This window comes from Populus trichocarpa, chromosome 13, assembly GCF_000002775.5.
Source record: "Populus trichocarpa isolate Nisqually-1 chromosome 13, P.trichocarpa_v4.1, whole genome shotgun sequence".
Classification (NCBI taxonomy): Eukaryota; Viridiplantae; Streptophyta; class Magnoliopsida; order Malpighiales; family Salicaceae; genus Populus; species Populus trichocarpa.
This window is the reverse complement of record NC_037297.2, coordinates 12,224,052-12,248,892: the sequence shown is the minus strand read 5'-3', so window position 1 is coordinate 12,248,892 and position 24,841 is coordinate 12,224,052. Positions and strand designations below refer to the sequence as shown.

The window sequence follows — 24,841 nt, the reverse complement described above, 5'->3', positions numbered from 1 at the left end:
GTTCGTTCGTCCCTTTGTTTTTCTTTTTGTCTGCTCGTTCTATCTGTGTTTTTCTTTTTTCTGTCTTTTGTTCTGTGTGTCCTGTGCTTCTTGTGGCCTTGTGTTTTCTTCGTCTCTCCCTTTTTTTTATGGCATTTCTCTGGATAAAGCCAGAGAATGCCATGCGTTCGTGCCTCAAGATAATGAGGTGACCTTTGCAGGACCGTTGTTGCAGGACTAATGGTAACGACATTTAGAGATGCATAGTGGGTAGTTGGCAGAGACGTGATCCATGATTTGGAACTGTTTTTTCTTCCTGCTGAATCGGTGAGATGAAGAAGGTGTTGACAAACAGTGGTTTTCAAAACGACGTCATTTTTTGACTGAAATGGCTATTTTCAATTTGCCCCCCCCTAAACTTCTGACATTTTGCAATTGTGCCCCTATTCCAGGAAAATCTCTCCTTTTTTTTTATATTAATTTTGCCCTTGAATTAATTGCAATTGAACTCCTTAATTTCAACGCCATTTACAAAATAGTCCTTGGTTGCTAATTTAATCAATTCAGTTCTTAATTGGCTCTTCAACTTTTAATTCTTTCAAAATTACCCTTGGAAAAATCAATTAACCCCCCTATGGTATCACCATCTATTCACTTTGGTCCTTAAACTTTAATTTTTTGTAATTTCGACCCAAATCAACCTCAAACTATGGTATTTCTTCAATTAAGCCCCTGATTTCATTAATTAAACTAATTCCAAGTTTAATTCAGTCCCCAAACTTATCAATTCATCCAATTTTTTACCAAATTGACTCTCAAATTTATAATTTTATCCTTATTAATCTTCAAACTTTCAATTTGTGTTATCTTGACCCAATTTTCAAATTATTTTTTATTCATTCATTTTTTATTATTTTTTTGAAAATTCAAAAATTAAGTTATGACACAAGCACATATCAATTGTTTTTCTAACCATCCATTTCAGCCACAAGGGTTTGCCTTCACATATTGGAATGTTTCTTCATCGTTCCAAGATAAATTTTATTTGCCTATACTTCTTCAACATCCCTACATAAATTCTAATACAATTTCAAACAATATTATCAAAAAATTTCATTCATTTCATTAAAGGAATGTTTCGCCCAACAAAGGATTTCATCTCTTTAAATTTATCTTCTTCTAATTCTTATCCATGCATAATTTTCCAACATTCCTATGTTGATTCTAGCACACTCCAAGCAAAAAAAAAAAAAATACATTAAACAAATTCTATTTTTATATCTATGAACATTTCGATCACACATGGGTTCTCAACCTTTCAAATTCTTATTCGTAATTTTAAACCAAAACTCATTTAGCACACTTTTTAAAATCCATGTATTAGAATATAGCATTCCATTAACACAAACCAAATCTAGTTTCCTCATTACTTGGTTAAATCCTCTAGGTGTCATTTTTATGGATTCCTTTTAAATTTTCTTCATAATTTAACTTAACCCAAATCATGAAACATGTTTCACAACACAATTGATAACATTATTAACAACAAGAACATATTCTATCACCATATCTTCCATAAACCCTAACACTCACACAATTCTAATTTCAATTAATCATTAAAACATGTATTTAATCAAGTTTCCTAAAATTTACAGAAACTAGAAGCAGATTCAAAAAACCATAAGTCATTAACTATAGATTATATTTTCACACCCAATGATCATAATATAGATCTTGAAGTCTTGCACAATATATTCAAAACCCATAATGCTCCAACGGTTAAAATAGACAAGATTGACTTTATACCAAATTGACCTGGAAATCAAGATTTTCTAGAACTTTTCTGTTAAAGATGAAAACATTCTTCCTGGTGGCTTTGTTTCAAATCTCCACCGTTCATAAGCAATAACCAAATCTTTTGAACCTCTATTCAAAATATAATGGCAATCCAACGATGGAAATAGGAGAAACACGGGGGTGAAGTTGGCTATTTTGAAGCAAGAAATCCCAGCTTTGTACAATTTCACTTCATTGGCCATAACTTCTAAATGGAATTTGATATAGGAATTCCCAACGGTCAAATTGTGGAGAAGGGTAAGTAAAACACCATGCCGAAAAATAGGATCAATCTGATGGTGGATAGTAGAGGGGTAGGCTTCGCAATGGTGTTGTTCTGATTCCATTTCTCTCTAGCTTCTCTCAAAACTCTTCCCCAAACCAAATTCAAGCTTTCCCTCACTTCTTTAAGCTCACAATCATCTCCTTAATCCCCTCATTTCGTTAAGTTTTTGACCCCTCTCTTTTTGACTTTCTTCTGTTTAAGGGCTATTTGTTAAAACAATAGAGATGAGAAGAAGTTGGACAAAATTACAATAATATCATTAATGAGTTTTTTTTTCTTGTATTTTTATCCAATCATTGTCACTTTCAAAATGCCTTCCCGATCTTTGATTGCCTTGAGATTTTAACTGAAGATAAAGAAAATATGTCAAGAGATTTCTTGTAAAATTTCATCTCAATCCGACAGTTAGATTGATAATTATTCTTAATATCGTAAAAATAGATAGCAGGTGATTTACACCAAAAATTCAAATTTGTATACTCTTTTATTTACTTAAATCATCAAGGTTTTCAAACAAATTCATTAGGGACTCCCATAAATAATAATAATAATAATAATAATAATAATAATAAATTTTTAAAAAATTATTTTATTCGATTGGAGAATTTACGCGATTCGTTATTAGGTTGACATTTCACACACTGATTTATTACTTTATCTCATCCGAAATCTAAGTTAATCTACTAGTGATGTCCATCCAAAATCACAACAATTTTCCTCCTAATATATCATTTTTCAATTAAAAATTATCGTATTTAACATTGATTTACTGATTTCTAGGATAAAGGTTTACATGTATAGTAGGTTAATTTTTTTTGTATTTTACAATTCAATCCTAAAAATTGTACCAAACAAGTTAGCAGTACATGTCTCAAATAATTAAATCAAATAGTAAATATCTTGGATATTTATTTTGATAGTTGTGATATGATATATTAAAAATAAAAAGAATTGAAAAAGATATTTTAATATATTTTTAAGTAAATTATATTTTTAAAAAGTATTTTATATTATTTGTAAGTATGATTATAATTATTTTTTAAAGTATTTTTTATTTGAAAATATATTAAAATAATATTTTTTTATTATTTAAAAATTCTGATATTAGTATATTAAAATAATAAAAAATTAATTTAAAAGAAGCTCAACTTTTTGATGCATGGACTGCATGTATAGTTGACCCTCGTTATCGTTGACTGATAACCAACTGACACACTGTAATAGTTGTCAGTCGGAGACTACAGTGTACGAACGACGGGTCGAGCGTTATTTGTATTGAAGCGTCGTCGTCAATAGGATACTAAACAACAAAAATATTTTTTTTACGAAAAAAGAAAAGTAAAGAAAGCTGAGTTTTTGTCGCAGCCTCTCTGTCTCTTGTCCAACAAGAACGAAGCCGGCCAGATCGATCTAAATCCTTAACTAAACAAAAAAACAAACACCTTACTCACATTATACACACAAATCCCAACACTCTCTCTGTCTGCCTGACATTTGCGCTAAACAATCTGATTCTGATACCGATAAGATAAAAAAGAAGACTTGATGAATGATGTGGAATGGAAATATTGCATTTTGAGGTGAGACACTGTTGTTGTTGTGATTGTGGTGGTGAAGGGATTGTAAAGTTATGGCTGAAGCAGATAAAGGAATATCAACAGATAACATAAAGGGATTGGTGTTGGCATTGTCTTCAAGTTTCTTTATAGGAGCCAGTTTTATTGTTAAGAAAAAAGGGTTGAAGAAAGCTGGTGCTTCTGGTCTGAGGGCAGGTAAAGTTTCATCTTTTGTTGTTATTTTAGTTGGGTTTTTGTTTTTTTGGCCTTGAAATGGATTGCATTTTTGTGTGGTTTCACTGGTTATTTGTTCGCTTTGGTGGGTTTTTGTATAATTGTGATTTTGTGTTGGAATTGGCGCTAGTTTTCGGTTTGGTTTGGGTTGCTCCTTTTCAATTTGGTCTTCGGTGGTATGGTTTTGGATTTTTCCAAACGGGGATTTTGTCTTGAGTGGACATTGTTTTGTATGCTTCATTGCAGGTGTTATAAGCATTGTGATAGGAATTGATTGAATTCAGGTGGCTTGAGGGTTTTTTTTTTTTTTTTTTTTTTTTTTTGGGGGGGGGGGGGTTTAAACTTCAAGGTGGGTTAAGTTTTTGTTATTTTTGTAGATAGGATTCTTGATGATGTTTGATGGAGGCTTGTTTATGTTTTGTTACGTATATTGCTAGAATCAATAGAATTTAATGGTGTTGTGGAAGCACTATTAAAAACCATGGCTAATCAGTTGATCATAGTTCACCACCTTGCTGCTAGCATCGGACCTGTGCTCACTAATTCTTTTCACTATTTGGGGTTTCTTTGCTGTCTCCAGGAACATTGCCTTTAGAACCTGTTTAGTTTGATTCCGTTGTAATTTATGTGGTCTACTTGGGGAAGATGGACATTTGGAGGGGTTGTTCCAAGTAATCATCCATTTACTCCCTCGTATGATTTGAGAACTGCAAAGTTTCTGTTTCGAGTTCTTTTCAGGATTTTTTTCAGATTCTATACACTTCCGACTCTTGAATGCATCATATGTACTAAGTTGGAGAAGACATCTGGGTTTGTGCATTTTTGTAAACCTTTTGATCTGACTATTGCCAAAACCTAAGTTTTTCTCTCATCTTGGTGGTATTTTGGGGGCTTTGAATGAGCTTTGATGGATTTATGGTATTGGATTAATAGGTTGAAGTCCATTGGACTTTCAGATATTTGATGCAGTACACATCCAGGTCAAGAATAGTGTATCTGAAGGGGTTCTCAACTACTTGAATTTGCATTTAACCTCGTCATTTCCATGATTGGATGTACACTGATTCAGGCGGCGTTTCTTTTTCTTTGATGGGTCTGTTTGTTCATGGTTGAAGTTTTAAGTGCATGAGCCATGACACTTCATGAAGAAATTGTGCAACATATGTTAGTTAGATTTTATCAGCATTCCTTGTTGGCACTGGAAATGTGTTGAATTTAGAGAAATTAACTTGGATTCCCATTAATTTCTTGATGGGGTTTTCAAATTTTAGTTGACTTTCATATCAAATCCATTTGTATTATTCTGGTGCAGCTTTGATTATAAGGACAGCAACTGAATATGTGATGCTACTAATTTATGCTTCTTTGCTTTGTACTTTCATTCTTACTTAGCAATGTTGTTGTGGTATTTTGGGACTTTTCATCTGCATGTGTGTTCCTGCCCAACCCCTCTTCTGCCTGTTCTCTAATGTTTAATTGTGTTCTCTTCTGCTTGCAACTCACAACTATCTAAACAATTCCTGTTAAAGAGAAAAGAAAACATCTTTAATGTGATAAACATTTGTCATGAGATGATAACGAACCTGTTATTCAAATAGGGACTATAATTTCTCATTTGCAATGGTTGGTAATATAGTTATGGATTTCATAGGACAAAGCTGTGGAATAGCATCAGAAGTGAAAGACATGTACTCTTTAACTTTGTTGCTTTATATATTGGAGAGGATAGCTTGTATTCTTACTTGTATGGTGCATGGTGTGCACAAAAGCATTAGCAACTGTTTTCTTCATTTCTGAAAAATAAAAAAAAAGGTGGTGGCAATTGAGGGTTAGATAGAAAGGCCAATGTTAACCGTTTAGGCCCCAAGTCTTATAAGGGTAGCGAAAGATAGGCCCCAAGTCTTACAAGGGCTTTGAAAGATTGGAATTGGACTTTGCAGCAGTTTTCCTGATGTCCTAAATTTGTTTTGAGTCTGGTGAAGGGGTGAAGATATACTTATTTATTGGATAGTTGTAGGATATTGGAGTCCACTCTTTCAAGAAGGCTGATGTGAAATGTGAGAGTATCTGGAAGGATAAAGTGGCTTTCCAAAGCTGTTGCTTTCTTTTGACAGATCAAGGACTTCTTTGGATTGCATGGATAGTTTCAATTTGTGAACTTCTTAGATTCTGAAGTAGTACTTTTGAGTTCTCTTTAAAGAATTATCTTGTTGATGCTAAATTGTTGGTCTGGTTCTTTTATGCTATGCACTTGTACAGAGTAATGCTATACAAACAAATATTTACAAATACTTAATATCAACGGATGGAAAAGTTTCTTTTTCGTGTTTGACAGATCATTTAGTGTTACCGCGACCATGTAACACAACTTATCAATTTCCACACCACTTTGTATGAAGTCTTTGTAAGATTTATTTGTTTGTTTGTGGATCATTTTTCTTCGAAATAATTGTTTGGTGTCATATGAATGAAAAAAAGAGTTGCACAATTTTGTCTTTAGGCTTGCAGAATATCATTCAGCTCTCAATGCCTTGTCCATGAATGATTTGTACTCATTATGGTTCTTTAGGACTATGCATTCTATTAAGTGATGGTGTGATTTACAATGTATAAGAAGAATAGATAAAATTAAAAATTTTAACTTTTATACAATCTACAATTTATGAAATTGTAATTTATTCAAATATCTTATCCCCCCCCCCCTCTAACTATAGAAGTGGGAGCACAACTTGTGGAATGTGGAATTTATTGAGTTTAATACTCAATACATGCTTAAAACGCTAATATTTTTTTTAAAATTATTATATTTTTTGCAGTTGTATTAATGGCTTGATTTATGTCTGATAATAAAATTTTATGCTTTTACCTTGTCTGAATTTGCAGACCTTTTTTTGTAGGTGCTGGGGGTTATGCTTACCTCCATGAACCTCTCTGGTGGATTGGCATGATAACAAGTAGGTGTCCTTATTTTCTAATGGCTGATAATTCGTAGAAATGATTACATTTGATATCATTGTCCATGCATTGTGTGGTACAAAATAAATAGTCTAATTTTTTTACTATTTAGATAAATGGTCCATATTTTTTCACAACAAAATAAATAGTCTGTATAAATTTAATATATTCTTCTGATTAGCTAATGATCTCCAAGTATGCCAAAAGTGCATAGTCTTTCACATATACCTCAAAGAATTATGTTAACTTTTTGTTTCATATATCTTGCACCTTTTCCAATTCTGTGGTTTGGATCTCTCTTTTTTTTAATGGTATTTGTTTTTTCTCTTTCGATGTAAGTTACTCTTGTTTGTTTAACATTATGAAGCGTCTTGGAAGTTTGAGTGCAGTTCACATTGTATGCATTCTAAGATGGATAATTGTCATTGTGGCAGTGATTGTTGGGGAAATCGCTAATTTTGCAGCCTATGCATTTGCACCAGCTATTCTAGTCACTCCTCTTGGCGCACTCAGTATCATTATCAGGCAAGAGAATATTCACTTGTGTCTTTCATATATTGGATTATTTTATAATGCTAACTTCCATTTTTTTCTTGCAGTGCTGTTCTTGCACATGTTATGTTACAAGAAAAGTTACACATTTTTGGGGTTCTCGGTTGTGTTCTTTGTGTCGTGGGTTCAACATCAATTGTTCTTCATGCACCTCAAGAACGTGAGATTGAGTCTGTGAAGGAAGTGTGGGACCTTGCAACAGAGCCAGGTATATATTTCTCTGAGGAATAAAAAAAAAAGTAGCAAGATGACTTATAAATTCTTGATGCTGTATTTCCCCCCCCCCCCCCCCACATTTGTCTCATAATGTTGTAATTCTTGCGTTGTGATATCTCCTGCAGCTTTTCTCTTGTATGCTGCTATTGTCATAACAGCAGTTATAGTAATTATCATCCGTGTTATACCCCGCTATGGGCAGACTCATGTTATGGTCTATATTTCAGTTTGTTCGCTTATGGGCTCACTATCGGTATGTGTCAGTTATTATCCTAGTCTGAATCTGACTTTTCATGAACTTTGATATGTCTATCTATTCATTTATTTATTCATTTGTGTGCACAAATGTACAAGTGTAATTCCACTATTGTTAAAATTATCTTTCCTGCATGCTGGTAACAGGTCATGAGTGTCAAAGCACTTGGAATTGCTTTGAAGCTGACGTTCTCAGGAATGAATCAGTTACTATACCCCCAAACGTGGACATTTACCTTGGTTGTCCTTGCCTGTGTAATCACTCAAATCAATTACTTAAACAAGGTAAGGCATTTCTTAGGAGCATCTCCCATGTAATTTAAGAGAATAAACACCTCTTACATTGAAATGTTGATTGTGTGAAAATTAATATAGAAACTCTCCTCTATTTTTATTTATTTTATTTCTTCTTCATGAATGTAGTTTTTATTAAGAGTCTATTGTTTGGTGCAAGACAGAGACCATGGGCTCATAACCATAGGTTGCAAGTTTGAATCCTAAGATTAGCCATTTTATGCAAAATTCTGAAGGAATTCTTCATACTATCCCTCGTTTGACTTTCTTCATTGGGAAGATAACTGGGCAATGACTTGTAGTTATGGATGGCTTTTGGTAGATAATTTTTTTTTTTTTGATCTCTTTGAATTGCAGGCTCTTGATACATTCAACACAGTGGTTGTATCTCCCATATACTATGTGATGTTTACTACATTAACAATTTTGGCCAGTGTAATCATGTTTAAGGTAACCTTTTTCTTATCCAGAGGTACATATGTATGTGTTGATATATAGAAATATAAGTGTGTGGGTGTGCGTGCATGATAGATGGAATTTAGGAGAACTAATCCACTTTAAGTGATGATGACTGTAGAAACTGAACCATTTTTCAAATGATAATGAAAGATGACTACAAATAGGTTGCATTGATGCTTTCAAAATACAAACAAAACAATTCATTTTCTATCGATTTTGAGTTTATTTACATGGATGGCTGCAGTATAGCTATACAATATCTTATGTTGTCCTCTCTAGATAAGGAGGTTAAAAATTGTTGTTACATCAATTCAAGTTTTTTTTTTCCCCATTCCTTTTCTATTTGGAACTTTCCTTCTCTCTCTTATACAGTAAATAATAAACAGTTTTTATTTATAGAAAAGAGATGTAAAGGTGAAAGAAAACTAAGTTGTTATTTCTGAAGATTTTAGTTCTTGTATGTAGTCCAGGGTCATTAATATTACTATAATAATTAAAGTATTAAACTTTTAATGGTTTTTATGGTATTTGTTGCACTGTATGCTGATTAAATTCATTTTTAAATTCAGGATTGGGATGGACAGAACGCATCTCAAATTGTTACAGAAATTTGCGGATTTGTGACAATCCTTTCTGGGACTTTTCTTCTTCATAAAACGAAGGACATGGTTGAAGGTGGGTTTCCAGTACTTTTCCTCAATTGTTTAATCATCATCTCCAGTTTAAGATTGTAGCTCCACATAAACTCTACTTCATTTATAGGCTCATCACAATCTCTATCATTGCGCCTTCCTAAACATGAAGAAGAAGATGGTGTCCTTGATCACGAAGGAATCCCTCTTCGACGACTAGACTCTCTGAGACCAAAATAGCTGTATTCTTTGGTTCATTATTTTACTGTCATTCAAGATCTTGCTTGCTGATTTGAGGCATAATGAGACTTTCAGCCACAGACCTGTATATTATCAGCGCGCTTGGCTGGTGCGTTATATTCCTTGAGAAAACAATGGGCAAAGATGGCAGGGCTTCTCTCTTGGATAAAAATGACATGATCTCTCTCAGCTGCTGCCATGTAGACATTTAGCTTCCCCCTTCCTCCTTTCCCATCCTGGGGGTTGTAATTTTGAGCACTTTGTTCTTCATATTGAACATTACCTTCAAGTTACAAGGAAATGCAGTTTACCTTGGATATTTTGTATACAACTATGATATCAGAGAAGAGATTGGACGAGATATTCTGGAACATTTTTAAGGTAAAACCACGATTTCTTTCCTTAATTTTGTAGTTGCAATGCACTGGTGTAACATTTTAGAAGTCCTGCCAATTTTAATTCCCATCCATTTTGAGTATATTTGACACTTTAACCAAGTGAATTCTTGATATTTCGCTTCTTTTGTTTTATTTCAATACCACCTGATCTCTGCAATGACTGTTCTATTAACACTATTTCGCATGGGATTCATGCTAGATAGTGACCTTCGAGTTGACATGAAGCGCGGGTAATATACTAGTAGTAATTGAAGGTTAATCATAGTATACGTATACTTAGGATAGAGAGTGCTTGTATTAAAAAGTTACATATTTCACATAAATTATTGCCCATGCTGCCATCGATTAGCTCATGATTTGTACCAAAAAAGGATTAGCTCATGATTCAACTGTCATTTGTTGTCATGCAACTACTGATGGAGTAAAGTAAACTTGCTCATCGTGGACTTTTAAGGCACTTAGTTGAGGTTTAAAATATAGGAAGTGGTAGAATATACACTTTTGTTGTTTGTAGTGTTGTCTTTTTGTACAGCTTGCTGTGTCAAATGAACTATTTACATGGCAAAAGATAATATTTGGCTTGCTTGCTTAGTGGTGCTGTGATAGATTTCAAATGCAAATTTACCAAACATGCTATGTTGTCATGCCATCGCTTTCAAGGCTCTAGAGTCAGCACCACAAACGTGGAAAACCCAGCTCCAAAAAAGACAATCCCTCCTAACAATCCGGCGGTAGATGTGATGTCCTCAGCAATTTTTGGATGCTTCCATGATCTTTTCCCGGGACAGCATTTGAGAACCCATTAACAATATTATCAACATAAAATCAATGGATACTTGTAGCTCTTAAAAGATGTACAAGATCATTGAATAAACAAAGAAAATAATGTTCATCAGGCATGCATGAGCTGCTTGGTCAGGTTCCTGCCACCATAGCTGGGGCAGCAGAACTTTGATTTCTTCACACAAAATGCAAGGGGGGTATCATTATAAATGGTTTGGAGAAATAATATATAAATTTATGGTGAAGTTAACATTGTTCACTATAAACATTGATTGTCGGTTAGATCCAGACTCGATAAACAAAATTTGCACCTATGATATGTAGGGCATGTTCATAAATTTACGAGAAATATTTCCCCAGTAGATTACCACCCATTTTCTATTTTTCAACATCATCAATTAATTTTATATATCTCAAATGTATGGTCCACTTGAGGAGCCAAATCTACCATGAAACATAACGTTGAGTGGGACCCGAAAAGCTAGACTCTTCACCCAGAAACCAAAAGCAACGTTAACTTGTTGAAGCGGTTGAACTAATGTGTACAAAAATCCCACCTCTTACCAAACTTCCTACCCCAACTCCCACTCTCTAATACCATTTCCACATTCCACACCGTCTCTTATGGCTACCACTGAGGACTTCACCTTCCCCATCTTCACAGACCCTTTCTCATGCAGCATCGATTCCCCACCTCTATGGTGCTTGTCTCCCGCAGCCTCTCCTGATCATCCTTACCATGAAGAAACATCAAAAGAAAGCAGCACAGAGGGAGAGGAGAGTGATCAAGAAGAAGAATCCTATAAAGATTGTTTTCCTACTGAACCCATCAATCACTTAACTCCAAGGAAGAGCTTTTCAAGCGTAGAGGAGCTGGGCAAGCTGGTGAGAAGAAATGGTAATCGAAATGATAAGGAGGAGAAGATGGACATGTTATGGGAGGATTTCAATACTGAAGAGAGATTGCCTAGAAGTCACAGTAGTTCAAGATTGGATTCTGAAACGGTTAGCGTGGGCTGTGTTGAAGCTTTAAGAATGTCCAAACCTAATAACGGCGCCACCGCCATCTTTTCTCCAAGGAAACCAGGCTTGGTGGTGGTCATGAAAGTGTTGAAGAGGTTTTTCTTGCTTCACAATTCTCATAGGTCAGTTAATAAGCATCACAGCTCTTACAGGCAGTCAGTTAAGGGTCACGGATCACACAAGTCTGTAAAAACTGGTTCATGGTGATTGTGGAGGTCTTTGTTTGATTTATTCTTTTCATTTATACCACTTCTAATGGCGATGGCCGAAACCCATTTGAGGAGCAAGACATCTTAAATTCAACTTGTGTGGCTGTACAGAAACATCATTAACTGCTTCTCTACTCCTCTTCCCTAGCTAGCTAGCCAGCCAATAGTATAGCTTACCATGGCAGGCTATGAAGGGTTGTTTAATATTTTGTCGTGCAAACCACGAAAATGTTAGAGTGAGAATATAGGGACCGGAAATGTGCTGCAGTTTCGATCGTGTGTTGTGCTTGACATAAAGTCGAGGCTTTGTTTGACAACGAACGATCGATGGTAGATTTTACGTTCTGTGACTAGTGGTGGTTTGCCACCTGAGATTATGAAAAGTGTTTAGTACTAAAATGAGTGTTACTGAAAGCATATCCGAATTACGAAGAAAATTCACGTAATGAAAATGATAAACTAAACATAATTGAGTAATTAAAAATTACGAGTTTTTTTTTTGGCCCTATTGCATTGTTGGTTTCTAGGGCAAATAAATTTATCGAATAATTCTATTCTAATATTGTCAAACAATATTTAAATATTTGTCAATGAATTATACATCAATTAATATTTGAATATTTTTTTTATAATAAAAAAAATAACATAAGATTGTTTTGTTTAGCATAGTTGTCAGGCTTGGTATGGTTTAATAGATGAACTTGATAACATGCAAATCTAGTAATAGAATTAATTTTTAACTGTTTTGATTGGGTCAATTAAATCACCGTGATTCAATTGACCTAGTCAAACTTGAGGTGAAGTTTGATCTTGTTAAATTCAATAAATTATTTAATAAAATAAATAAAATAGTGCTGGTTTGAGATAAATCCGAGTTGACTCGTTGATTTATAAATTTACTAGTCAAGTCTATAACCCGAGTTTTGAGCTGGTCAAAACCCAAACCCTGATTCGATAAATATATTCGATAACTATGTTTATGATTTATTTGTGAGACATGACAAATTGTTTTTGGAATTGGCAATGCGAAATCAGTCGATCTTGGGTGACATGGAAGGTTATATATATGGTGCAAGTCCTAAAAGCCCGACAATTCTGGATATTTCATCACGACAGAACGCTTTGTAGCAGTAGAAAGGTAGCTTGAATTGCAAGACACAGCATATACATGCTGACATCTCCGGCCAAAACCCCACCACAGAAGCGATGGAAGTAGTGGAAGACCCGTGACTTCTTGACGGATTCGAAGCAGAGGGAGCTAGTCACTACTAATCTGCATGCCTCATTAAGAAGCACTTTCTACTTTACTAATTACTAATTAAATTAATCACTCACCCTTTGTTTTCTAATAATTGATATTAAGTTTAATATTGTTTTTTTCTTAAAAAAACATGGTAGAACTTCGCTTTCTGATAATGGAATGAATCTAATAATAATAATAATAATAATAAAGGTACTGATAGTAGAATGATGGGAAACGTTATGTCAATTGAATTAAGATTAAAATTCTGAATTAATGCTGCATTTTAATGGAATTTAAAGTTTATTTTTGAAATTCAAACAACAGATTTGCTCTTATAAGAAAACATATATAAATACAGTATTTATTAATTTTCAGTTTCACGTATGTAATGGTAACAACTCATTGGCATTTATGGCACAATTGCATAATATAACGGTAACATGCTCCTCCTCTCACGATCCCAAGTTCAAAAAACTATATATATATATATATATATATATATTAGGTGCAAAATGCAAATACCCACCAACTGCTTACAAAGTATATATAATTCTTTGGAGGAGCCTTTTCAATTTATTTATTTTACATGATTGATTAAAACTGAATTTATGTTTTAGATATGATCAAAGACGGATCATCCATGAAAACATGCAAAAAAGAAAGAAAAAGCAAGAAAGAAGAAGAAGAAGAAGACTTGACAAGACACAATCCCGCAAAATACATTGAAGGCAAAGTTACAGAAGAAAGACCAAGACAAGAAGAAGAATGGACAAGGGCAGTGCAACAACATGACTTGCTTAGAAACGAAGTGTATCTTTTTCTCTGTTTTTTTTTTTGTCTTACTACTTTTGAGTACCAACAATATTATGTCTCCCTTTAAGTCAGAAACCTAACTCTTTGCAACTAATAAATTGTTTCTAGCAGCCAAGAACAAGACAAAGTCTAACATGAAAATTGGAGACGACGCTCACATTGCAATGCCAGCTCAGCTGATTACAGATGGATGTAACAACTTAACTCACTATAAAGAACTCTACTAGGTCGATGAATGTTCACGAGACACAGACATTTTTAAAGAAACAATAATAATATATATAAGAATCTGTTAAATGAAAGAGATTGCATGCACTGTTAGAGAATCGAACTGTACAGCGAGCATATTTTGAAAAATTAATTTTTAGCCTCAATTCTCTTTTAGAAGTTCTAAAAATACGGTGATAATCCAATAATAATAAGTGACTGTAGCTTGTATCCATACCCAATATTTTTAGGCTTGATAAAATATCAGGTATATATGACATGGATCTCGCTCAGTTTTAACACAATACCATTGAGCATAGCTATGAGTCGAGCCTAAACGGACATAGGTCTGACGAGCTGCCAGACCCAACGTCCTTGAGTTAGCTGTGTGCTGAGCCAAAGCAGATAAGATCTAGCGAATTATTAGACCCAAGATTTTTGGGTTCAGCTATGCTAAGCCTAAGCGGACATCAATATTATCGGAAAAATCTCTAAGGTGAGATGGAAAAGAATTGATTGACTATTTCGGGTTGAAAATAGTTAATGGCACCAACCGGTAACTTGGTACTAGCATTTCTAAGGATTTGATTAGTCGGTTCTGGTAAGGACGACCAATGACACTAATAGAAATTATTAGTGTCGGCGGTAACCTCCCTAAATTTAGGATAAGGTAGTAAGATAAGTGTACTCGATGAAGAATAATGAATAATAATCGTAAAAGAGAAACTATAAGTGGGTTACGAGATGATAGACTCTAGATGTACTAAAGAAAAAATTTAAATGTAGGTTTCCAGGACAACTATAATTGTGTACTATCTAGTAGTCAATTATATATATAGATACATGTATTTGTGACTCTCCCTTATCTCTGCTGTATGTTTACTTTTAATATAATTATTTCTATATTTTGATATTGCAGGTCCTTCACATTCATGCTAGGAGCAGTGTCATAAGTTTCTAATTCCTTTTGTATGAATTAAGAAATTCATGTTCTAATTCCTTTTGCATGAATTAGGAGATTAGTGTTTCTAGTTACTTTTGTATGAATTATGAATTAAATGAATGCCAATGTATTTTGCCCTAAGTAATAATATGACTCAAATTGTATTAGTATTTTTTTATATTAATCATCGAGATTCAAGATTCTTACTATTTTATGCTTGTAATATTAATGTTATTTATCCATGTTTGACTACCATTTTGTATATGTTTGTAAATGAGAAGGAAAAAAATAAATATGTGATCTATCATGCCTATGACTAATAATGATTGTGGTTGCGATGCAATATGAATATGTTATGATTGTGGAATGAGCATAAAATATGTGCATGATAAATTATCAATAACTTGGGACCTTCTCGATATAAGGAAGACTCTGCAGAAATTTTGGTAAACCTTAAATAAGTCGTTGAAAAAAAAAAGAAAAAAAATTACCTATAAATTTCGTTAGTATAATTGCTTTGTTTGATCCCAGAAATGAGAATGTTATAAAGAACCTTTTTCAAAATATTCCAACTAGATTTGGAAAATCCAACAAGATCTGATTAGAACAATAGCCAAAAAGTCTTATTTTAAAAAACAACAATGAAAGAAAAACTATTTTTTAGGAAAAATAAATTTGCAAACAAATTTAATTCAAAATTAACACCAATAGCAATTAAAACATGCAATCAATAACATGAACTGTCTAACAAAGGCTCTGCTACTATTGTTGGGTTTCCTGAAACACATACACTTAGCGAAAATGATACATTTAAATTTTTTGGGAGTTCCAAAGATTCTATTACACAAATATAGAGTTTTTTGGAGTTTATACAAAGATTGTCTAAAGATTACATGTTGTTTTAGGCTTTGAATATTTACTTTAAGATTAGAATGTTACAAACCACAAGTTGTCCAAATATTCAATTTTTAACGGTAATTCACACAAGCCACTAGTGAGAAATTTTCTGAACCCTTTAGGAGAGAAGGACTGCTATACCTTAAAGTGCGAGATCTTTTCCTTTGTGTGTTTAAGTGTTTTTGTATTGTACTTTACTCACCTTCTCATAGGAATATAAGAGGCATAACATTCTATTTATAGAAAAATCTAAAAACCCTATAAATAAATAAAATATCAATTTTCTCCTTAAATAATATCACATATATTATTTTAGACTAATTTTAGAAATGTATTCAATCAAGTTCTTACTTTATTATTTCTAGGTCTAGAATTGTAACTATTTTAATTATATTCTAATTCTCAATTTTAAAAATTTATTTATAATCATTTCACACTTGATTAATCATTCCATTTTAATTTTTAACCAAAGGTTCTTATGTATATGACCCATTAGGCTCACTAATAAGTTGATCCAAATATAAATCATGGTTCTAAATAAAATAAGATTAAATAAATTAAACAATTTAATTTATTATCAATTTAATAATTATTTAATTTATATTTGAAGACCATGTACAATGTCTAGCAACTTGTCATGATCCCTAAAATATTAAAAAATTCATAAGTGATTTGACTTAACATTTCGGGTGACCGGTTTTTCAGTGTAATTATTATCTCTTAATCAAGAATGTTTTGATTTAGATATTATAGTATAAAGTATATATGCTTTGTCAAATCATATTAGTTCTCAACATTACAGTTACTGATTATTTGATTAAGATTTTGAAACTCTTTTCAAAACTCATTCCACCTTGACCAATGATTTTATAATCAATAATATTTAAGAAGAAATGAAACATTTTCTCTAATTCATCTAGGGTGATGAATCCTCTCTTGATTACTCAAATACCTTCATGTAGTTTATGCTATATCTAATATTTGCTCGTTTATGACCTTTGATTAGGATAATGTGTGGTCAAGATCAAAACATAATATTCCTTGTATAATATAACTTAGTGATCTCAAGTCTAAGAATTACATACACAACTATCATATGAGTATTTTCGTAGATATAAGTGATCTTTCTATATAGAATTTTTTTACTGGTCAGTTCAGTGTGCATGTCATCTGATAATCACCTGTATATTAGTTTCAGGTATCCATCACACCTTGGTTTATGAGACTAATTATTTCCTTTCATAAAAGAAAAAACATAATATGCATCGCTCTCACAACTCTAATTAATATTTAGTCTTAATAGAACATTGATAAGTAATATTTAAGAACAATGTTTTGATGCATTATGAATCTTATAATTATAATAACTCTATAATATCTTGTGCAAATTATTATTGTTTCATAGACTTTATTTTTACTCGAGATTCATTAAATATTAAATATAAAAAAAATCTTTACTAATAATAAATATACTTTACATAAAAAAAAATCAATATTACTTGTAACCAATCAATTGATAATAAGACATATTCACTGAAAACACAATTCTTCAATTTATACAATCAATGAAGCATCAAACCATTTCTTGTTTGTTTGTTTATGTTTTTTTTTTTAAAAAATAAAACAATTCATTTACTCAATTGTAGTTATTCAGCAACAAGCCGGTCCAGTTAACATGATAATGTCGATATCATCAAGTCATATGTTAAATTGCTAATAACCTCAACGAGTTGTTGATATCATAATTAATGAGATTCAATCTTTTCCTTAATATTTTGAATTCCAAATCTTGAAGTTAATATAAAAAAAATCATTAAATTCCTTTAAATATTTTAAATTAATAGAAAGTGTATCTTTGAAAACAGTAAATAAAAAAATAATAATATCAATTATCATATAAACGTGTTTAAAAATTCATTAGCATCGAAACTAAGAAACATCATCAACATGCTGCACCATACATCAACATTCATGTTGACATCACATGTAACATGGCAAAAACTAGGATAAAGAATTTTGGTCCTAAAAAGAAAATTATTTGATATTGTTTAATTTTTTAAAAAATTAAAAAGAATTTATTTTATTTTTTAAATATTTTTAAATTATTTTAATATGCTGAAATTATAAATTTTTTATTTATTAATAAATATTTTTTTAATATGTTAAAAATAAATTTTAAAAAATAAAATAATATTATTTTAATATATTTTTTAAAAAATATTTTCAAAAATAACCACTAGCACTGCTAAATAAATATTTATTTGGCTCTGTACTGAAAAAAGAAAAACTTTTTATTGTTCAGAAAGGAAAATATTCGGAAATAAAATAAAGGGAATCTGAAAATTAAACCTAACAAAAAAAGGAAAACATGATTCTAAGCAGAAGATTCAAAGGGAACGCGTTTGACAGACAAAAATCTTAAAATCCCACTTGCAGTCTTGCTGACATTTAGGACAAAACCAAAAGGTATCCAATTCTCTCTCATACTCTCAAACTCCTAGGGTTTTGCCTTCTTCCCCAGTTATCACGCTCACAAAGTTTCAAACTTTACCCTTCTCTTTTCCATTCCAGGTAAGCCCATCACTGCCTTTCTCTCACTAAATGTATATGTTTTTTATTTTTTGTGTCAAAGTGCTTTCTTTTTTTATTAGATTTTAATTTGGGACTGTTTCTCTATACGCAGACATTCATGGGTGTGATTGATATCTACAACACTGCCTCTTCTCTTTGCTTGATCAAGTCCAATAACAATTTTCACCAAGCTTTGGTGCCTCAAAGACCCACTTGCTCATTTCAAAGAAACGGCAATCCCAGAAGAGTTGTTGCCATGACTTCTACTGTGCCTGTAGAACATGTCAATGAGGGTCAACAGAATGTGACTGGTGACTCGTTTATTCGTTTCCATTTGAGGAAATTGTCCCCTTATCAATCCATTTTGCCTTTTGAGGTAAGTTGGACTAACCCTTTTGTGATTGTTTTTATTGATTTAATTTGTCATTTTGTTCTCAACAACATTAGTGAAGATTTTGCTATATATGGATATAAATCTTCAGTTGACTGAGGCTATGTTGATTTGGGTGTGTGATCAATGTTGTAAAGTGATAGAAACCTCTTCAATGAGAGAAGTAACAGATACATAGTTGTTGCTAATATTGATTCCTCAATCATTCTTAATATTGCTCAACTGGATTGAAAGTTACTTCACTCATCCAAGAATATTTTTAATAATAAAAAAATCCTTCTCATTTTATTATAACAACAATTATGAGTTATATGTAAACCCCAGAGCATATATTCTTATCCACATATCCAATCAGATATTTTATTCATATATGATTTATAATTTCAGCTTGTTTCTACCAAATCCGTTGTGTGCATTGTGTTTGATTGGTTCTTCTGACTTTTAAGTTTCTGTGTGATCTGGTAAAAGATTGGTTCTAATCTCTGGTAGCATAATCAATTAAGTTTAGTCCTTGTCGGTTCCAATTCTCTGTTTCTTCTGATTAGGTGGTTGTATGTGCAATAACTTTGATTAGTTCTTGTGAAAATGTTAAAGCATTTGAAATGGTAAAGCTTTTTGCAAAACACACAAGTTAAATTAGTTATGAGTTACTTCCATATGATGGTTAGGAAAGCAAATTATTTTATAACACGCTTAGATGTACATTTATACAAACTCATGGTTTAATTTCCATTTTATCTGATTTTCTCCCCTACTACAGATTTTGTCAGCGCAACTAGGAAGGAAACCTGAGGATATTGTTAAATTAGATGCAAATGAAAATCCTTATGGTCCACCTCCAGAGGCAAGTTGTTAAACTATTATACATTATTTAAATCCAGTAAAATATGAAACCTTAGGTATTTTTGAAGATTCTGTGGAGCTTTTATTTTGTTTAGATTAGATAAACATTAAAGATCAGTCTGTACAACAGCAGGCTTGATTTCCTTTTTTGCCTGAGTACAATTTCAGATTGTTTGTAGGTACTTGAAGCTCTAGGAACTTTGAAATTCCCATATATATACCCTGATCCTGAAAGCCGTAGATTACGTGAGGCACTTGCTATAGATTCTGGCCTTGAATCTAATCACATTCTAGTGGGATGTGGTGCTGATGAGCTTATTGATCTAATTATGCGGTAAATTTGGAAGCCCTATACTATAGAGTATACTCTCACTTTAACAGCCAGTAGTTCCATTTTTTTTCCCATTGTCAATTCGTCATTTGGCAGATGCACACTGGATCCTGGTGACAAGATTGTAGACTGTCCTCCAACATTTACAATGTATGAATTTGATGCTGCAGTTAATGGTGCACTTGTAACTAAGGGTAAAGAAGGCTTATCTAGTTCTTACTGTTTTTTTGGTCATTCTTTTCTTTGAACCTACCAGTTCATATTAGATCATTTTGAAATTCATTCCCTGGGTTTATCATTGATATCAAGTCCCTTAGAATTTGCATTTATGCATTTCAGTAATTGAGTTCCTTTTATATATTTATATATATATATATATATTTGCTCATTAAATTTCATCTTACTTTTCAGTTTTGAGGAAACCAGACTTTAGCTTGAATGTAGATCTCATTGTTGGTGCTGTTAGAAAGGAGAAACCCAAATGCATATTCTTAACATCACCAAACAATCCAGATGGGAGGTAATTTCTAAATGTTTCTTTTTACCATGCATCATTATGTTGCAATTTAACATGATCTGATTTTCCCAGCTCGTATCTGGAAACTGGCCTGATGATTGACATTGCATTTTTGTTATCAAGTGATCATCTCCTCAATGGTCCATATGTTGTGAAATTTGGTGTTAATGAATTTTAGCTTTTCAAAAGTAGGGTTATAGTCAAGGTTTCAACTCTTTAAATTTTGGCTATTGAAGAAGTTCCCAGAGCCTGTGCAGTGCAGATGACTAATGTGATTTTTTGAAATTGCAGTGTGAGAGAAACTTTTTCTGTATAAAAGAAGTAAATACATACAAAAATATTTAGTCTGTTGTGAGTCATTTGACATGGATGCTAACTTAAGTGTTGGGGATGCCTGGTATAGCTTTCATGAAGTTTGAGAAAAAGTCTAAACAATCATGATTTCTCTACTGGATTGTGATGTATGCCTTTACTTTTCTTGTAGACATGTCCAATTTTCATTTGTACATGCAGTCTTTCAGTTTTTATTTTATTTTATTTTTTACTTTTCCTATTTGGTTAGGCTGTGCAATGTATTTATGAATTTTTCAAACCTAGAATTCTGAAACTGTACTCCTTTGTGTTTTGAAATTCTAGATTCGTTTGTTGCTTATCTGTATGCTATTAATTCCATTACAGCATAATAAATGATGAAGATCTTCTGAAAATCCTTGAGCTTCCGATTTTGGTGGTGCTGGATGAAGCATACATTGAATTTTCAGGACTGGAATCTAGGATGAAGTGGGTGAAGAAGCATGATAATTTAATTGTTCTGCGGACATTTAGCAAAAGAGCAGGTTTGTTCGTGGGAAAGTCAATTATGTGTGGAAACTTGAAGTTTAGTGTAGATAACACTTGCAATGCTATTGATTATTGAATCCATGGATGGAAAAAATTTTCAAGATGATTTGCCTTTTCAATTCACAAACAATAATTCTTAATGATTGTAGTAGTTGCAGTATGCCATAAGGTTTAGAGAATGTGGGGTATAATGAAAGGAGATGCCCTCTTTTGTCTTACTTTGCGTTGCAAATATCTAAAAGAAAAAAAAACTTTTATTATGTTATTTTTTTAATTCATGTAACAACCTGTCACCTTGGTTTCATAGTTGCTATGCTAAGAACAGGAGCATCTTTACTTTATTCATTTTCAAATCAGGAAACCTGACTATCACGATTGAATAATAATTCATTGTCAGCAAGGTTGTTTGCCATGGTACATGGGATCCCAATCACATGCATTGTATTTGTTCATTTGGGACTTTGCACATGCTCCATAGCTTGCATGATAGAATTTTCAGGCGAGAGTTGAATTTTCTACCACTTTTCAGTAAAAGGATCTTAAATACCTGTAATATAAATGTTTAATTTTGCTTCACCTAATAAATACACACTCTTACATTTTTCACTTGGATGATGTTTTGAGCTTAATGACACACTAGATGTAATGCACTCAAGGTCTTGGAGAACATATCCTCTCTTGAAAAGGAGGGTACTTCAACAATAATAGTCATCTGTGCCTTGCCACAATGAAATAGAAGGTTTCATGTGTTACATGCTTCTTGTCAGTGAATAATGCAATATGATGTGAAGCCTGGAAGAAAGGAAATTTTCTGCAAAACAAAGTGAAAATTGAATGTTATTCTGGTTTTGTGGAAATACATGAGAGGAATTACCTTCAGCTTCATTATAAGCTTCTTTGTGTGTGTGCATGCATGTGTTTTGGGTTTACAAGGACACTAAATCAGAGCCAGGGAGGGGTTAGGGTTGAAACATGCCAATTGAGCTATGGCTCATTGGCACAATGTGTAATATGTAATAACATCATACTTGGCTTTAGACTGTGTGCTTCCCCATACTATTTTGCTTTTGGTCAGAAATGTGAGTTTGTTTATTTCCAAAAAGTTTCTTTTCCTTGGCAAAAAAGTCTGTCTTTCCATAAGTTTTTGTGTTCTGTCACTTTTTTATTCTTTTGGGTTGGTTCTTTGGGATTGGTCGATGGATGGGTGAAGTTTAAAAACATCAGAAGCTCACCTTGTAAATGAATGCCATTGCAGGCTTAGCAGGGCTCCGTGTTGGTTATGGAGCATTTCCCTTGAGCATCATTGAGTATCTTTGGAGAGCTAAGCAACCTTATAATGTTTCTGTTGCTGCTGAAGTTGCTGCATGTGCAGCATTGCAGAACCCTACATACCTTGAGGTTGAATTTTCTTTACAATTTTTTGCTTTATGTGATGCTTACTAATAGAATGCTTTGAATAAGTACTCATAAAGTTTACGTTTGCTTTTTTGTGCATGAGCATAATATAAAACACTAGTGCGCCAATCTCTACAGGATGTCAAAAATGCTTTGGTAGAAGAGAGGGAAAGACTTTTTAAGTTTCTGCAGGAAGTGCCATTTCTCACACCATTTCCAAGTCATTCTAATTTCATTCTTTGTGAGGTGAAATCTGCAATGGATGCTAAGAAGCTCAAGGTATGTGTTGGTACTGTGTAGCAATTACTCACATTGCGAATATGCAATCAATATTCATTGTATAATGTTTAGCTTTGACTTTCTTAATTTTTTTCAACGAAGTTTGTCTGATTTGAATTAATCAGCAATGCCAAGGTTAGTGATGAGCTTTCAAATTTAGGTTGCTGATTAGGACACGGACATCTTATACAATTGAGTATCTTGTGTGGACAATGGACTTGCACGGGTTGATTTATTTGTTTTATTGGTTTCACCTGAATGAACGTGCGAAGTATAGATATTGATAATTTATATATTATATCTTATTTCAATTATAGCATTTCAATTATAGCAGTTCATAGCTTGACCTTTAGAAACATTTCTGGAACTATATTTATGCTTTTGTTGAGGGTTTTTCCTTAAAGTAGGGAATTCGTTTAAGAGATAGTCTGAAGTAGGGAAGTGGAGTGAGGAAATAGATTGTCTCAGGCAGGGAAGTGCATCAAGCGAGGATGCCCTTCTAGTAGATGATCGTCCCAAGTAGGGAGTTGCGTCAATTGTGGAATTCCTCTGTGTGATTTGAGGGTAGGTGTCCTTTATGCAGTTGGCACAAAGAAACCTCAACTTCAAGTCACATAAAAGAATCCCACACTTGACTTAATTTCCTACTTGTGTTCACTCCCTACTTAGAAGGATTTCCCCATTAGTAGGAAAATCCCTCTACATATTGTAACTGTAATTTAGGCCTCTTGTCAGATTTTGCTCCTGTAACATTAAAATTCAAGCCTCAATAGTCTTAATATTTGTGTTTTGGTTAATGTTGCAAGTATTGTCATGAGTCAATTGTTTGATTTTGTCTATCAATATGCTAAACGCCGCCGTCCTGTGTGTGTTGTGAACATTTTATGCTGACATGTTACGTGTATTGCAGGACGATCTTGCTAGTATGGGAGTGATGGTCCGTCACTACAATAAGAAAGAACTGAAGGGTTTCATTCGAGTATCTGTTGGGAAGCCTGAACAAACAGATATATTGATGCAGTGTCTTAAGCGCCTTTCTTGATTTACTTACCATGTATTTGTTAAAAGGACCTGTTCGGAAGCCTGATCAAATAGAGTATCTGACATGGTATTTCTTTGGCCCCTTGTTTTTGAGTAATTTTGTAACAAACTGGAATTGCAATTTCATGGCCAGTGAATATTATGGAATTCCCAAAGCTTATGGATTTCCCACGTCGTAAAAAGCTGGTGACTGTTTTATTGCCTTTTCTTTTCCCCCATAAAGAGGAGTTTTGACTGCTAGTAACTTGAATTTGAGTCCCGAGACGTTGTTTGTGTATGACTACATAGACATAGTAGAGTTATGTTGATCATTGACGTTTGACAGGAAGCAAGGCATCGTCGCATTAGTTGATGGTAACTGGACGTCTTTGCGAGCCCTTTCAGAAGTGTTTGTGTGTAAAGAAGTATTTCGGGACTAACATCATTTAGATTTGTGGGCAATAGGAGTGTGCCACGTGCTCAATGTGTATAAACGACTTCAATTCAATCTCATAACCTAATATAGGGATCAATTCTGCCTCGGAACCAAAGGTTTAAGGACCGCCCGATTCTGTTTCTTAGAATCACTAGGTTTTATGTGCCAAAATTGCAAAATTCCCAGAGGACAAAAACTGCTATTGAAC

General features: G+C 33.1%; 3 protein-coding genes across 4 annotated transcripts; all 3 read left to right on the top strand.

Annotated features, from left to right (window-relative positions):
- Nucleotides 1–3,423: 3,423 nt before the first annotated feature.
- LOC18104469 (probable magnesium transporter NIPA4) lies at nt 3,424–10,024 on the top strand. 2 transcript variants are annotated; one of them, XM_006376243.3, is made up of 9 exons: nt 3,424–3,873; nt 6,789–6,845; nt 7,281–7,371; nt 7,446–7,606; nt 7,740–7,867; nt 8,017–8,154; nt 8,521–8,613; nt 9,192–9,297; nt 9,385–10,024. In XM_006376243.3, exons 1-9 carry the CDS (start codon nt 3,732–3,734, stop codon nt 9,492–9,494), a joined length of 1,026 nt encoding a protein of 341 aa, XP_006376305.2. In that variant the 5' UTR covers nt 3,424–3,731; the 3' UTR covers nt 9,495–10,024. The 2 variants fall into 2 exon arrangements, with proteins under 2 accessions (XP_006376305.2, XP_024438838.1); XM_024583070.2 differs by having other exon boundaries at nt 3,725–3,873; nt 6,775–6,845.
- A 1,275-nt stretch (nt 10,025–11,299) lies between these two features.
- On the top strand, nt 11,300–11,905 carry LOC18104468 (uncharacterized). Its single transcript, XM_006376242.1, has one exon. It carries the CDS (start codon nt 11,300–11,302, stop codon nt 11,903–11,905), a length of 606 nt encoding a protein of 201 aa, XP_006376304.1.
- Nucleotides 11,906–18,371: 6,466 nt separating this feature from the next.
- On the top strand, nt 18,372–24,458 carry LOC18104467 (histidinol-phosphate aminotransferase, chloroplastic). Its single transcript, XM_006376241.3, has 10 exons — nt 18,372–18,581; nt 18,694–18,957; nt 19,733–19,816; nt 19,995–20,149; nt 20,243–20,340; nt 20,558–20,666; nt 21,342–21,499; nt 22,759–22,901; nt 23,037–23,177; nt 24,088–24,458. Exons 2-10 carry the CDS (start codon nt 18,700–18,702, stop codon nt 24,217–24,219), a joined length of 1,278 nt encoding a protein of 425 aa, XP_006376303.1. The 5' UTR covers nt 18,372–18,581; nt 18,694–18,699; the 3' UTR covers nt 24,220–24,458.
- The last annotated feature ends 383 nt before the right edge of the window (nt 24,459–24,841 follow it).